Source organism: Chanodichthys erythropterus, chromosome 10, assembly GCF_024489055.1.
Source record: "Chanodichthys erythropterus isolate Z2021 chromosome 10, ASM2448905v1, whole genome shotgun sequence".
In the NCBI taxonomy this organism is placed as follows: Eukaryota; Metazoa; Chordata; class Actinopteri; order Cypriniformes; family Xenocyprididae; genus Chanodichthys; species Chanodichthys erythropterus.
The window spans coordinates 41,643,353-41,659,285 of NC_090230.1; the positions used below are offsets into that span (position 1 = coordinate 41,643,353).

At 37.7% G+C, this 15,933-nt stretch overlaps 3 protein-coding genes across 4 annotated transcripts; 1 reads left to right on the plus strand and 2 right to left on the minus strand.

The window, feature by feature from the left end:
- Positions 1 to 618: 618 nt before the first annotated feature.
- On the minus strand, positions 619 to 5,200 carry rad51c (RAD51 paralog C). The gene is made up of 9 exons (XM_067399235.1): positions 4,764 to 5,200; positions 4,409 to 4,652; positions 4,107 to 4,264; positions 3,796 to 3,929; positions 3,565 to 3,696; positions 2,995 to 3,061; positions 2,852 to 2,912; positions 2,244 to 2,304; positions 619 to 729 (listed from the first exon to the last, which is right to left on the minus strand). The coding sequence occupies exons 1-9, from the start codon at positions 4,879 to 4,881 to the stop codon at positions 619 to 621; spliced, it is 1,086 nt and encodes a 361-aa protein (XP_067255336.1). The 5' UTR covers positions 4,882 to 5,200.
- Positions 5,201 to 5,708: 508 nt separating this feature from the next.
- atg101 (autophagy related 101) lies at positions 5,709 to 7,572 on the plus strand. Of its 2 annotated transcripts, XM_067399236.1 has the most exons (3): positions 5,709 to 6,287; positions 6,570 to 6,608; positions 6,897 to 7,572. In XM_067399236.1, the coding sequence occupies exons 1-3, from the start codon at positions 6,036 to 6,038 to the stop codon at positions 7,299 to 7,301; spliced, it is 696 nt and encodes a 231-aa protein (XP_067255337.1). In that variant the 5' UTR covers positions 5,709 to 6,035; the 3' UTR covers positions 7,302 to 7,572. The 2 variants fall into 2 exon arrangements, with proteins under 2 accessions (XP_067255337.1, XP_067255338.1); XM_067399237.1 differs by lacking the exon at positions 6,570 to 6,608 and having other exon boundaries at positions 6,897 to 7,555.
- Positions 7,573 to 8,061: 489 nt separating this feature from the next.
- zbtb21 (zinc finger and BTB domain containing 21) lies at positions 8,062 to 15,927 on the minus strand. The gene is made up of 2 exons (XM_067397798.1): positions 15,824 to 15,927; positions 8,062 to 13,315 (listed from the first exon to the last, which is right to left on the minus strand). The coding sequence occupies exon 2, from the start codon at positions 13,308 to 13,310 to the stop codon at positions 10,209 to 10,211; it is 3,102 nt and encodes a 1,033-aa protein (XP_067253899.1). The 5' UTR covers positions 13,311 to 13,315; positions 15,824 to 15,927; the 3' UTR covers positions 8,062 to 10,208.
- Between the last annotated feature and the right edge of the window lie 6 nt (positions 15,928 to 15,933).

Sequence of the window (15,933 nt, forward strand, 5' to 3'; positions counted from 1 at the left end):
ACGGTCACTCATGCAACAAGCAAGACAGAATGTCATCATGATGTGACCTGTACAACACAATATACACAACAACACCTTCTCACTGGGTTCATTAGAGCCAAATTATTCAATACACTGTTCCAAATTTAGTTAATTGCATATTAAGGCACAAAGTTTTGGCTCATGCAATGTACGTGACATGATTAACGACTAGTGTTTGTCAATTAGTTTGACTAATCGCTAGCACTTGAGGCTGCAGAAAAACAATTTTGCATAAATATTATTAAAAATATTGCATAAAAATGGACAGGAGATTAACTGGGAAAAGTGGTGGGGAACAATAAATGGCAAGAATAGCTTTTAATATATTGATCAATATATGGCCTATAACCTGGTCTGTCATCCAATTTAAGTTGGAAAACTTTGGAATAGCTTTACATTTTCATTATTTCCTCCTGAATTGTAACACTGTCTGATTGGGAAATTTATCTTGGTGAGCCACTAATACCACAATAACACAAATAACTAAAGGCCAACAATCAATATACTATATTTTATTATATTAATAACCCAACAACTAATTGTTATTATTTACATTTTATATACATATATAAATATCTGTACATTCCTGACAGATCCTCAAGACAGATTCTCCAATCGAGGGCGTTTGCTGTAGTTTCCTGAAGGAGATGAGACTGCAGATGAATCTGTGTGTCTGGGTTCATCTGGGGCATCCCTGAAACCCTGGACCTGGGTGAGATCATATACAGTAAGGGAAAAACTATGATATATATTTTCAATATAATAGAGTATCGAACTATATATATAAAGTATAAAGGGGTGTAACGGTACACAAACATGACGGTTCAGTACACACTTCAGTATTGAAGTCACAGTTCCATACAGGTTTGGGATGGGGGGGGGGCTAAACAAAATTGTTTCCTTATACAGTGGTGTATAAAAAGTCTATCTCTGCTAATGCTGTAAACTATATACAGGGAGTCCTTTCTTGCACATTACTATAATATTAAAGGTTACAATTAACAACAGAGCCCAAACTATTAAATTCAGTTGCTATTCATTTTTAGACATGATAATCAACACTCAAATAAAAAACAAGTAAATTGCACATAAGGCAGGTTTTGCATTAACTTCTAAAACTAATTATAAAATGATTACTGAAATTCATTTTTTGTATATGATCATTTACACAGTTACTGTCATAACTTTTTCATGACAAGTTTATTTAAATATTAAATAATTAAGGCATTACTAACAGGTAAAGTAAATATAATGAATATATAAGCTAATATAGTGCATATATTTAGTGAAATGTTCCCCTCTAGAGTTCATTTCTCTAGTGAACCAACCTGCCGTGACACTGAAATGTAATGCTACGTGAGAGATTATTCTCAAGCTGTTTAAGTGAGGTCTTTCCGCAGCTGAAACACTGTTTGAGAGATTACACACATATCTAGGGCTGCGTTGCACTTCGCTTTTAGACACATACTCGCAAACTTCCCTAAGCACTTCCCCTCGGGGTAATCCCTGCTGCCATTTTGAAGTGCGTTCTACTTCGTGAAGTGGACGAGTAAAGTTTACATGGACAGACCCTTGACCCCTTGATTTTGACCGAGGGAGCGAGTCTACTTCATGCAGCTCCATATATCAGTGAAACAAGATTGTGAAGTCACCGCAGAACACGGTTAATTTACCCCACCACAAACAACTCTATGATATATTAATTATCTTTTTTAAATATTTAAAAAAAACAACAACAAAAAAACACACCTACATATATATATTCTTGCATTAAACAATTTTGTAAGGTAAGAAAAAAGGTGTAAATAATAAATCAACTCCATAGCAGATTCCAATTCAGCCCACTGCAAAGGTTCCACCAGTAGTGGGCACTTGTGCAGCATAAGCAATAACGTACATCCGAATCAACGAGACTGAGGGAATTTAGCGAGGAAAGGGCATTAAAAAACTGGAACGCAGCCTTCATCGTCTGTTCTTCTGCGCTTTTTCCTTTTGTGGTGGTTAGCAAATGGCGTTGCATTACTGCGCACGCCCAATTCTGGACTGGAGTGTGGATCACCTGTGACGGACTGTATTCGTTGTCTAACTGCATGAACTAAACTATGACGTCGGTACCGTACAGTTTGGGATGAATACATGTACCGTTACACCTCTAATATGTACATATAAGTATATAATATATTCCCCATTCTTATTAATGTTACTGTTACTATTAAACTTACTGTAATCTGATATTGAATTGTGGCTTCCATTTGACTTGGGGACTTGTACAGGGAGGCAAGCCTAAGCACAAAGTGGACAGGTGAGAAAAACAAATTACTTGTTATATCATTGCACAATGCACATTCTCTTCCACTCTGAGCTTGTCTGTTGGGTTTAAAAAGCAAGAGGGTCTGCGGCTATTCAAATGCATAGAGGCTGAAATGTATAGTCAGAGGGAAGACCTTCAACTTTATAGAAAGAGAGAGCAAGATTGAGATGCTCTCTGTGGCTCTCGGCTGCCTGCTGCTACAAAGTAATAGACTGGCAGGTATGCAGGATGCATTATGAATAAGGTCTGGCTACAAAAGGCAAAGCAAGCTACTTGTTCAAAGTGATTCATTCCATCACCCACGGAGGTGAAGGGTAAAGAGTTTATGCAACATACTCTCGTTCTCTCTCTCGCTCTCTCTCTAGAAGACATATTTGGCTAAGAACACCACAGATGTTGGCTGCTTTTTTTATTTTCTATAGCAGCATTTTGCTGTGTCAGGCTAAATGGACTAAAAGACTAAAAAAGCCACAATAAACACCTTCCCACACAATTAGCAAATTAAAAGTGTATGTTTACCTTCTCAGTCCCTCCCAATGCAGGATGAGCCTCTGCGTCGCGGCATGACCCCAACTCTCACCTAAAGTGTGAATTTTAATTGTTGATGGTGACTATGCAAAGCAAAACAATGCATGAATGCACTCATATCTGTTATGTCTTACCTAATGCAGGAACCAGCTTGGACTGGCCATTTGAAATTCTTGTGGTCATCTGATTGGTCAAAACAACCTAAGAACACATAGTAACTGAATTAAATTAGTTTAATTAAATTTTATATATATTTTAACATTATATATTAATATAGATTATTATAAATGCAAATACATATAATTATATATATATATATATATTATTATATAATTATATATAAATTGGCACAAAATGTGGCACATATTTTGATGATAATATAGCTTTATTTTAATATAACTTTTGATGATAATATAGCAAAGTTTGTGTTTACATAATATATGTGTTTGCTGTGTATATTTATTATGCATCTATAAATACACATGCATGTATATATTTAAAAAAAATAATATTATATTTGCATATACAATATTTATATATATTATACATTTTCTTAAATATACACATGCATGCAATTTATTACATTCAATTTTTATTACATTCAATTTTAACAAGTATGAGTATTCTGCAAAAAATAATTAATTAAATCCTAGATTTGTCTGCTATTCACTATTGTTTGTTTCTTGATATGAGGTGCTGAGTACCGCTACACTGTGTTGTGTTGCTAGTTGGATGAGCTGCTGGGCAAGGCCGTTCAGGAGGCGCGTCCTCTGAGAAAGATCCTCAAAGTCATGGCGAAATGGGAAGGCAATGCTGTCAATCACTATTAACCGCACCTATGATTGGACATGTAATTTATGAGCATCTAAATAGCAGTAATATCACTGTGCTGAGATATGTCCTTAGCAGTGGTCCTGATTTCCATTTTTTTTTACCTCAGAATGCTCAGACAGGAAGTCAGGTAGGAGGTAAACCTCAGCTAACAGCTCTACATAGTCATGGCAACGGACCAAGAAGAGGTTGGACAGGATCTTCTCGATAGTAAGTTCCTCTAAAGCTTGTTTCTGTTCTAAGAGGAAAAGAAAAGACTGATTATTCGACAATTACACGTTTTGTGTCTCATAAATGAATGAAAATTCTCAGGTAAAGCTGATTGGTATTGGGCCTGTAGAGTTCATAAAGGTTTTTCTCTGCGTATACATACACATTTAGACATCCCAACTTAGCTCAGCTACTCAAATCAGACCTGTATCCTCTGCTAAAAGGGTGCAGTGCTGCACAGCTGCCTCCGCCATATCAGCAACCCGCTGCACCAAGAAACTGCCTTCTGTGTCCACATACAGTGCCTTTCCTCCCAGACCTCCGAAACACACAGGAATCTGCACATCAACAGCCAGCTGCATGCTTTAAAACAGGAAAAACCGTCTTTTATGAAAATTACAAATACACTTTTGAAACTATAGTAAGCTACTTTATCAACACAAAAGTGCCACATATTACCAATTTTAAGAGGCACTGATACATTTTGTAATTCGTTTCCTCCCATACCATAGCTGAGTCTTTCCAACACCAGGGGCCCCACAGATCTCTGTGGTCTTTCCCACAGGCACACCACCTCCAAGGGCATCATCCAGGCCTGAGCAGAATGTCACAATGCTCCCCAGAGTCTGCTCCTGGTGCAGAAGATCCAAGGCTGTTAAGCTCTCTGTTGCCGCCCTCTGCTGGTGTGGCTGGGCATCATCCCTCAACATCTGCAACACCTCCACTGCCTCTTCTTGTGATATACCTGCCTCTGCGAACGAAACAAGCATGGATTAAATCAAAAGTTATGAAATTTACTTTTCAAGTGCTATTTTCAAATTCAAAGAAAAAAACAGAGTTGGGTTTTTAGTGATATAAATACCTTTGCAGAGCTGAAGAGGACGCATGTCAATCAAGTCTGACGCCACTTGGAAACCCGCATTGATGAGTTTTACCTTCACTGAGGGCGCCAGGGGGAGGCTTGGCACAGTCCTGTGCATTTTCAATATTAGCGTTGACAATGATTTTTTTTTAAAAAGGGCCGTTTTAGGCTCTTAAGTCGATACTATGTCAGTTTAGAACAGATGACAGCCTCAACAATGTACGCAAGCTTTTAGTTTTAACCGCGTAAAATCTACTCTTTACTCAATGAAAATAAATATAAACATACGAGGACTTATATTTCTTTACACATATTTTTTCTTCCTTTTGATACTCCCTCCAAAACAAGAGACGACACTGTATGGGAAAATGCTCTTCAAAATAAAAGTCCCAAGACGCCATTTATACATTTCTTTACGAGTACACGTTAACAAATGTTAAAATATAAATATAAATTACTCATGTAATTTCTGTAGTACTGAGAAGGATTTGCGTGTATTTTTTCATTGTATTACAGGCAAAGATATGGATTGATTAAATATAATTTTACAACTGAGTGGAAGTAACAAGAAAAAGCACATACATTTGGTGTTTATTATTTTATTTAATTTCATACATACCTTGGAAAAGTATGATTGTATCATGTGATAATGCGATTAAATATAAAAATCGACATTTGTATTATTATTATTCGTTTTATTATATTCTGGCACCTTTTATTTTTACACATTCTTACTTTATTGTTTGCATCATTTAACCAGTTATACTAGTAAAACGTTCACTATATATTGACTGAGCTAAAGTTAAATATTACTTGTACGATGATGTAAGTCCATTTCTTACTACTGAACCTTTTATTTTAACTAGAAAGCAATGTGAACCAAACTTTGTTATTTTTAAACGCCAAAAACTAAAATGTCCCTTATCCCGCCCTGTACATTTTGACGTATGTTTACAAAACAAAAGCACCCCATCGCAAGAAAAATAGAGTGCATCGACGTTTCGTAATGAAGGTAAACATGTTCTATGAACACCCTTTAGAGTCTTAAATTACATTTGAGATTCATAATTATATTGTTAAGTCCATATTTTATTATAACTTCGATTCTTAGGCTGTTCCACTCAGTCTAAAGTGGCGCAACTCGGCGCTTTTTAGAAGCAGAACACTGAAGGTGTTCAGCTCCGTGTCTGTTTGACACATTTGAGCTCAGATCAAAGGATCAAAATAAAGTACTTTTGTTTTAATAGCTGTAGAACCTTGTTATAGACCATCATGAACTGTCGATCAGAGGTCCTGGAGGTGTCAGTGGAGGGCAGGCAGGTGGATGAGGCCATGCTAGCCCTCCTGCACACGATCCTCCTGCACCGCAGCACGGGCAAATTTCACTATAAAAAAGAGGGCACGTACTCCATCGGCACGGTGGGAACTCAAGACGTGGACTGCGACTTCATCGACTTCACATTCGTGCGAGTGTCTTCTGATGAGCTGGACAGGGTTATCAGGAAAGCGGTAGCCGAATTTAAGGTACTTTTGATTTCAGTTCTTAAAGGGTTGGTTTACCTAAAAATGAAATTTCTGTCATTAATTACTCACCCTCATGTCGTTCCACACCCGTAAAACCTTTGTAAATACCGTCATTTAAGGTCCAGAAAATTAGTAAAGACATCGTTAAAATAGTCAACATGACTAAAGTGGTTCAACCTCAATGTTATGAATCGACGAAAATACTTTTTGTGCGCAAAAATAATGACTTTATTCAACAAATTCATCTCTCCCCTGTGATTCTCCTACGCTGTTTACGTTCAGCGCTTCCAGGTTCTACATCAGAACGCCAATGCTGTACACGTGAGCAGCACAACGCATGCTTACTTTATCATGGCACCACTACACATTTTTTAAAAGGGGGTGTGTAGTAAATATTTAGTAAACTCTGTATGTACATAACTTTGCATTATTGGCAAAAAACAAACAAACCAAAAAAAAAAAAAACACATTTTTCCCACCCAGTAAAAGCTATTATATTTGCATAATAATAGGTTGAATAAACTATTCATGTAACAAATTCATATTCCAAAAGTTTCAAAAAGTAGCAGCGTGAACACTTTTTATAACCACAACCTTATTCATACCCAGGATGCTCTTGGCAATTCCGGAAGTGATGGCATGGGTCAGATCTCTTTGGAGTTCTACCAGAAGAAGAAGTCACGCTGGCCCTTTTCCGATGAATGCATTCCTTGGGAGGTCTGGAGCATCAAGGTGAACGTGGTGAACCTGGCCAATGAACAGGAGCGTCAGATCTGCAGGGAAAAAGTTGGCGAGAAGCTCGGCGAGAAAGTCATCAATATCGTGGAGGTGATTAACCGTCATGAGTATCTTCCCAAGATGCCCACACAGTCAGAGGTGGACAATGTGTTTGACACGAGTTTGAAAGACGTCCAGCCGTATCTGTACAAGATCACGTACCAGATCACAGATTCTCTGGGTACGTCAGTGAGCACTACCATGAGGAGGCTGATTAAAGACACGCTGGCATTGTAAAGAATGTGACAGTGAAGCTGCTGGAGCCTGATTGTTCCTTGGACATTTATGATGATCTTGTAAAAAAATAGAAAATCACATTAAATTGGTCTTTAGTGGGATTTAGAATAAATTCTCTACTCTTTTCCTGTAAAATAATGGTATCCACTATCTTTGCATCAGCTAATTCAGAAAAGCATATAATTCAGTTACTTTTGTTGTTGATGTTTTTTAATAAACCTAATTATGCCCCCTAAATTATTTCATATTGTTGTTCTTTTGAATTTGTTTGTCTGGATTCTTTGTTACCCTGATAAACACATACATTTTAGAACAGTGTGTGTGTTAGTGTTCTTGGAAAATGCAATGTGTGAGAACAATTGGAAATTGCATTGTTTTATGAATATCACCATTAGGCTACAAGTAGGTATTTTTCCCCCCATAAATTCACTTCAGTTCCAATGATGTCTTTTAAAGTCTGCTCATAATTTATAAAAAAAAACAAAAAAAAACTATTTTTACTTACCACATTTAAATAATTCTTATTTTGCACAGTTTAAAAATTATATACATACATACTGTATGCACACATGTATAAATACATTATGTGTGTGTGTGTGTGTGTATATATATATATATATATATATATATAATATATATATATATATATACACTACAAAAAATATGTTTATTATCCAATGACAAGGCTTTCTGTAAATTTAGAAACTGAAACAATGTATCAAATTATGGTAGATGAAATAAACACAAGTTCAGTTACACATTATTGATATTTATTTTATAAAGCAAGCACAGAAAACAGTAGAAAATGCTTTAACACGAAAACTGATACAGTTTTTAAAGCCACATTAGGACAATTCAAGTGCTTACAAATATTAGTTATTGCAGTTATACCACGGGAATACCAAAAAGGATGTAATTTTCATAAAACAGAAAATGTTGTACAAACAAAGACTATAAAAATGTGTTTTGAGGATTAAGCGTTCTGTTATGTCATCACTATTCATTCAATGTCATACAATCTTTCAAAGAACCATATTAAGAAATTGATCAATTACTGAAATGATAATTTTATTATTGGGACACATGTTGATCTGCTAATAATATGGTTTAAATCTTAAACAAAAAGCTGATGTTTAATGTCATGTAATACTGGGAACAAAAGTAAATGCAAACTAAATCAGGTATTTCTATCCTGGGTATATAAATAGCCAGCTTATTTATCAATCAATACCTTTTTGGGGATAAGATCAAAAGGAATGTATTACAGTTTTATCCATCAAAATATAGATTAAATGACAGTAGCTGATGGAAAATGCAAAGAGCAAGCAACATATTTAGATTTTGTGCTTAACAAAGGCCACAAGCTTGCTAAGCCAAACATCCCCTAATGTAAGGGAAGAAGACTTCTCCTTAATATTTCTAATACTTGCTAAATATGACAAAAAATATCAAGAAATAAGATTACTGCTTTCCCAGATATCAACATAGTGTTGGCCCAGATCCGGCCCACATCTGGTACATGTGGATTCGACGTGAACCAGTTGTGGGATGGATCTGTGCCAACACTATGATACTGTCTGGGTTTGTGCTTTAATATTTTAGAATAAAGATCTTCTCTGGGTCATACTGTCTCAGAAAAGGTCCACTGAACATTAGGAATGTCCAACCATTCAACATCATTGCATCTAGACTTCATTAATCACTGAGTACTGAGTTCTGGTAAGTTGAGCTTACACTACGGTAGAGCTCACAATGTACTGATACAGTACTGATACAGTGTGAAAATCTACTCAAACTTCATCTCTACACATTAATGAGAAGTAATTTCCACATATACTGCATGTCCTGTACAACAAAAGTATTAGAAGATCCACATTGCAGGCACACACTAAACTGCTTAAAGAACATCAACCCAAACCTGCTAATTGTACACATAAAGCCTTCTATTTGTTCAATACAATCACTGAATATTATCCACAACCTCTAAACAAAAATACCATGAAAGTCTACATAACTGGCAAAACACATTAACAGAATACTCTTAAAATGAAAAATACAACTTAACTAGCAAAGTTGAAATTAAATTATGAACATGTTTTCTTCAATGTTCACAAAGTTTAATGTAAAGTTTGATGCATACCATTTTAGTCTGCTTAAGGTTTGCTTTTTATATGGTTCTTAAATGATCAAAGTAACAATTCAATATTAATAGCTTTAACAACATAGGCAGGGCTGGATTGTGCATGTAGCAGAAAAGTCTAAATAGTTTTATTCTGAAATACTTTTTCTTATTTTTCCTTAACTTAAATGGGGCAAAATAAACTTAAAGCTATCATTTTAGGGTATAAAAAGGGAATACATTTTTTAACAAAGTTTTGGATGTGACAAATCCATCTTTTCTAACTAAAAAGCCATGTCAACACCAGCATGTGCTTTTAATAGAGAACAATGTTTATTTGGAATTGCTTGAAAGTGCTAAATAACAGCGTAAAGGCCACTAAAAGAAGAGAGGTGTACATCTTCTGTGTAACATCCCAAAAAATTAATCACACGTTTGTTTGCAATAATTCATAGAAATTCATTTAGAAGAGTTCTTAAGGTGAAAGAAATCAGTTCATTATAACAGTCTTTCTTGATCACTGAACAATAAACTTAAAATAAAAAAAAAATATACAGGGAAATACTTTAGAAAACAAATTTGTTTTAAGCAACCCTTGGCATGCAATCCAAGATGCATTCTGAATACTGTTTATAGAAATAAGATAAGTATGATCAAATGCTATTAATAAATCCCTGGGTTTAGGCTGCAAGTGTGTACCAAAGTAAATCATGTTTAAAGGAGAAATGGTCCAAGTTATTTGATTCCAATTGTTAAGGGCTACAAATGTGCAACTACGTTTAGCACTCTTACGTATGGCTCTGCTCATGACTCCACAGACTAAAGGCGGTCTTAAATGTCCGGTGACAGAATTTGCACATGTACTGGCGTTTAAAGGTGAGTGCAGAGAGGGTTGGTGCATGGTAAAATAGTGTGTCAGATTCCTGAGGGGTGATAGTTTTGTCTGTGCTGTCGGACTTGGCTTGTGAATGTTCCCCAGGCTCATCGTCACCAGTCTTGTCTTGCTCTGGCTTCTTGAGTTTGGTTGACGGTGACGTGGAGCCTCTGGGTTCCTCCTCTGAGGCGTCCACCCCAGAACAGGTCGCTTTGAGTGGAGGTTTTTGAGAAGTTGGAGGTTCAGGGATGGAAATTGTAAGAGGTGGAGAAGGAGATGGAGAAGACGGAAGCCTGTCTATCTCTCTCATCCCTGGCTCTTCAGGTGTGGACATATGGGATTGGTAGTGGCTCCAGAGGCGGAAGTTGGTCCTGAACGCTTTGTGACATATGTGGCAGATGAAGGGTTTTATATGGCAGAGGAGTTCCTGATGTCTTTCCAGGTCTTTGTGGCTGCTGAAAAGCTTTCCACACTTCTCACAAGGCCAAACGCCCGGTTCCTCGGATCCGGTGCTCAGGTTATCCTTGGCTGATACTGCTTCCTCTTGAGGTTCCTCTTTGACCTGCAGCTCCCCTTGACCATGAGCGCTCAAGTCCTCTGGGACATAAGATGATGAGTCTTCAGAATCATACATGGGTGGAACCGATGAGTCGCTGTACACTGCTTCCTCTCTAGGGTCACGTATCAACTCCTGAGAAGAGGGAGCATCTCCGAGAATACTTGATGATTCGTCGTGATTGCTCTCCTGGAGACCAAGAGTCAACTGTTCCTTTACACTCATCATATTGTGATTGTGAACTTCCACCTGATGACGCCATATGCTGAAAGATGACTTAAAGGTACGCATACATTCAAGGCAGGTCAGCTTTTTGTACTTGCAGTGAGCTTCGTGGTCTTTCTTGACAACCGTGTTGGAGAATCGAAGTCCACAGTATGGGCAGACAGTAGCATACCTGCAAGCTCTCTCATGGTCTTCTAATTCAGTCAAAGAGGGCAGTTTCTCATTGCAGAGTCGGCAAGAAAATACGTCCTTATCTTGGTTTTCTTTAAGATGTGCCAACTGCTGCTGCTGTTGTTGCTGCTGTTGCTTGTATTGAAGGTCTCTCTCAGCATCTGTGTCAAGGTTAGCCGGCTCAGCGGAGTGTCCCTTCATGTGTAGTTTTAAGTGTGACTGGAAAAAAAACATTTTGCCACAGTAGGGACATCCGTACGACCTCGATCGCCTGCTTTTCCTGCCAAAGGGTTGTGACTGCAGGCCTTGCTTGGTTCTCCTGAGCTTCATAATCAAGGCCTTCTTTATCTCCCGCTCTCGGACGATATCAATTAGCTTCCTCTGAAACTTCTCATCCAGGACCGAATAGGAACTGGAGGAAGGTGCGGGATTTTGCACTACGCCGTGCTGGGTTTGGCAGTGAGTCCAGACCTTGAAGTTTGTGTGAAAGCGCTTATGGCAAATGTCGCAAGCGTACGGCTTCTCTGGGTTGTGGTACATGTTCACGTGGCGATACAGACCCGCATTGGACCTGAAAACCTTCAGGCAGTTCCAGCACTTAAACATTTTGTTTGGCCGAAGTTCTCCAGGTTCCTCGTTACTATTGTCCATGTTGGAATTGTAAGGTACCTCATCAAACGTGCTTTCCTGATGCAACAAATGATGCTCATTAACAGGCCTGGATCTCTTAAAGGGCATATAACTACCATCTATCTTACTCTTCCTCTTCATCGAGGGAGTGAAATACCCTCTTGGACCTTCATCGTAATTTGCCTGAAAGTCTTTGAAATTTACTGGAAGGTTGTCTCCAACAGTAATGCGAACGATTTCAGAAGGGTCGGCAAGGGGACTGCTGGGCTCTGCTTTAATTCTGAGTTGAGTTGTTTGAGTGCCGACCATCTCATATGCATTTCGTTGTCTCGACCTGAGAAGAAGTGGAATATCTTTTGACACCTGATCCTCACTTTCAGGGGATGGCGACCTTGCTGTTGTGGCCATTAACTTGACCACAGACTGTTCTCGACTTTGTGAGTCCTTTAGCTCCAGAGCTGGAGAAAAAACGGGAACTGGACTATCCATAGACAATGATCTGCGTAGCAGACTTTTGATAAGTGGCCCACTTCGGTCTACAGTTTGGTTGCGTGGACCATGATGCTCACCCGCTGGTCTGGAATCATCCGATGCATCCATTTTTCCATCGATGGTGGCGTCAGTTTGATCTGATTGTAGGCTAGCATGCTGTACAGACTCGCTGAATGACACTGAGGATGTTAGTTGCGGCCTCGTAGTTGGCGATCGGTATTCAGTTCGACGTCTCAGTATGGATGTTGGAGAGGAGATGATAGATCTGCAGTCACCATCAACTGTTTTTTTGTTTAAATTTCTGCTGTTGGAGGTACTTTTTGTCTCTTTTTCATTTGGTCTGATGTGTCCTGAGGATTGGCTCTGATCACTGAAATTGTGTGTGAGTGAGGGTTGCTCTGTGACCTGTTTAAACGGTTTTCCCTGAAGACTTGAACTTTTCCTTGGAAACATATCCACGCTAGGCTGCTCACCCTGACCTTGATGTACAATTACACTTCTCTTTTGATAAGCGCCATCCTCCTCCTCCTCCTCAGAGAGCAACATTCGTTTTCTCGACACACGGTATGATGCCTGAGGTCTTATAGACATGATGTTGGTTAGAAAGGGAATGCCGAGGCTATAGCCCAGCTCCTGTATTGCTGCCAGACTGCATTTCTCCACGAACAGAGATGATGAGTAGATGTAGTTTAGCACAATCTCAAAAGCATCAGGCTCACAAAAGTCAAGTTGAACAATGGAGCGGTTCTCCGAGTCCCTTCTGGAAAACAGAGACTGGAAATACTCACTGCAGGCTGCAAGGACGCTTTTATGGGCCTGGTACTGCTGATCACCCACTAACAACACGACATCACAGAGCTGACCCTTCAACCGCTGCTCATTGAGGGCACCCAGCAGTGAAATACCATGGGCAGGGTTACAGTAGTGCCCCAGGCTCTCCATTTTGGCTTTGAAGGGGAGTAAAAGAAAATACAAATTTAGTGACATTGCAAATTCGTTATAACAGTGACTTAAAATTATTTACATTAAAGGGATAGTTCACCCAAAAAATGAAATTTCTGTGATTAGTTACTCACCCTCATGTCATTCCACACCTGTAAGACCTTCGTTCATCTTTGGAACACAAATTAAGATATTTTTGATGAAATCCAAGAGTTTTTTTATCCCTCATAGAAAGCAACGTAATTACCGTCATTCATTTGCGCACAAAAAGTATTCTGGTCGCTTTATAACATTAAGGTTGAACCACTGTAATCACGTTGACTATTTTAACAATGTCTTTATTACCTTTCTGGACATTGAATGATGGTTGCTTTCTATGGTGGATTTAAAAAAAAAAAACTTGGATTTTTATCAAAAATATCTTAATTTCTGTTCCGAAGATGAAAAAAGGTCTTACGGGTGTGGAACAACATAAGGGTGAGTAATTAATGATAGAAATTTCATTTTTGGGTGAACTAACCCTTTAAAATAATCTTGTTAACACTTTAAAATAATGTAAAATCATTAACAGTAAAATTCATTAATGCACAAGGTATCAAAAACTACAAATGAACAAAATGTTTTTATATGTTCATTTATAAATACACTGTTTGTCCATTGTTCATTTATGTTCATACATAATACAGTAATGTTCACTTATAAAACTTTTAAAAAATATTTTTAAAAAATTTTAAAAATACGTTTAACATCAGTGTAGATTAATAAATGCTTTGATAATGACACTCAATTTATTAACAATTAACAAATCAAATCTAATTGTAAAGTATCACCATAATCTTATATATAAATAATAACCTAAACATTAAAATGCTTGGAATTGCTAACATAGGCACACAACGTGTAAACTGACATTAAATTTGTCACCTTTTTTTCCCTCAACAAGTTTGTTTCACTGAAAAACATACAGTTATTGAAACATCTGGAATCACAAAATAAATTGCAGTTTTTTCTTTTAATATTCTTAATATTTAGCCTTGGAGTTCAAAAGGTTGAGAACCACTGCATTACAGTCCACACTCCTGGGTCCAAAAAAATGGGCCAAACCAAAATGGCTAAACACTAAGCTTTTAATTTTCTTAATCACAAATTAATTATTGGTCAGGAAATTAGCTAAATGTTAGCAAATGTGCTACTTAAAAAGCCATTGCAGTCTCAGAAAAACATAGTTGGTAGAATATGGGAAGTTCTGTGTGGAGTGATGAATTGCAATGAAACACGAGTTGCATGGTGATGCTTCAGAGCGGTGTCTTTGAAAATCTGCTGAGACATATAATAACAGAATATCATCTCTGCCACAGTAAATCATGGAAGAAGAGATGCCATTGTGTGAGGAGCCTTTTAGCTGCTGCATGTGCTACTTCACTGTGAAATGTCATTTAACGCTTTGGAGTACAGGAGAATATTGCAGAACGTCTTGCTTCCCACAAATGAAAAGTTGTTGTGCATGTGTTCATAATTTCTTTGTGTGACAAATTATGTCCGCATAATTTGATGTTTCATTGCATTATCACAAAGAAAACAATTGACTACAAGCACAACTACGCAACATGCTTTTGAATTAAAGGTAAAGATGTCAAATTCCCTAGGCCGGACATCAGTTTTGGCCACTACTGTACTGTAATGTAATGTAAAAAATAAAAAGCATGCAACATATACACCGTGCAACAATTTTCCTCATTTGAAACATTAATTTATTAATACATTTTTAAATAGAACACTGTTACATAAAATAAATGTAAAAACAAATCATGGCTGCAAAACACAACCAGAAGGAAAAAAAATGCATATTTATCTAATCTGCACAAGATAAACAATAGTTTATTATTGAAAATAGTAATCTATTAAACAACCTGTCATTGTATAATAACAATAAGAAAATAAAAGTCAAAAAATGCAGTAATCGGGCTTGCCCAGTTTCTGCGCATGCGCATATCGACCGCTGATTACATCATGTCTAACGTTAGTTACAGTTGGTTTTACAGTCTCTGCCTAAAGGGACCATTCGCTCATGAAAACGAGGAGTATGTTTACATTAAATGAATTCGCTAGATAGTCCTTCCTCTTAATCTCGAGTTCCATAAAACCATTTGTTGATTCAACGTTGCCAAACTGTGACCATATTTACCAAACACGTCACAAAATACAGGCAACTGGTTGCGTTTCTTCACTCTACTATTCGCGCAAGATAGGAAATGAAACGATTAGAACACGCGTCTGTGCGCGCGCACACACACTCTCACACACACACACACTCTCACACACACCCTCTCCTGTCACCGACTGCGCAGACGTCGCATCCTGCACAACAGGCTGAGAGCAGCCGCTTATGTCAGGGAAGAGAGAGAGCGAGAAAATTTCCTCGGCGTTACGTCAGGAAACACTGATTTTACCAAAACAACATCCAACTACTTCAGTTAGACGATGGAATAAAGTTGTTCAGGATTTCAACTCACCCTAGTTTGGTGGCTTTGAATGCCGCGGAGCTCCGACACTGGACTTTGTTTCAGAGTTGCGTTGAGCATGAAGCAGTCGTGATTCCATCCATCTTGTATTTGACGTCATC

Coding starts and splice junctions, on each gene's coding strand:
- rad51c (XM_067399235.1), bottom strand. CDS start 4,881: ATGCACAGGACTGTGCCAAGCCTCCCCCTGGCGCCCTCAGTGAAGGTA. Junction 3,930..4,106: donor CCTTTTAGCAGAGGATACAG/GTCTGATTTGAG, acceptor TTTTCCTCTTAG/AACAGAAACAAGCTTTAGAG. Junction 730..2,243: donor CAATTCAATATCAGATTACA/GTAAGTTTAATA, acceptor GATCTCACCCAG/GTCCAGGGTTTCAGGGATGC.
- atg101 (XM_067399236.1), top strand. CDS start 6,036: ATGAACTGTCGATCAGAGGTCCTGGAGGTGTCAGTGGAGGGCAGGCAG. Junction 6,288..6,569: donor AAGCGGTAGCCGAATTTAAG/GTACTTTTGATT, acceptor GTTTACGTTCAG/CGCTTCCAGGTTCTACATCA. Junction 6,609..6,896: donor AGAACGCCAATGCTGTACAC/GTGAGCAGCACA, acceptor ATTCATACCCAG/GATGCTCTTGGCAATTCCGG.
- zbtb21 (XM_067397798.1), bottom strand. CDS start 13,310: ATGGAGAGCCTGGGGCACTACTGTAACCCTGCCCATGGTATTTCACTG.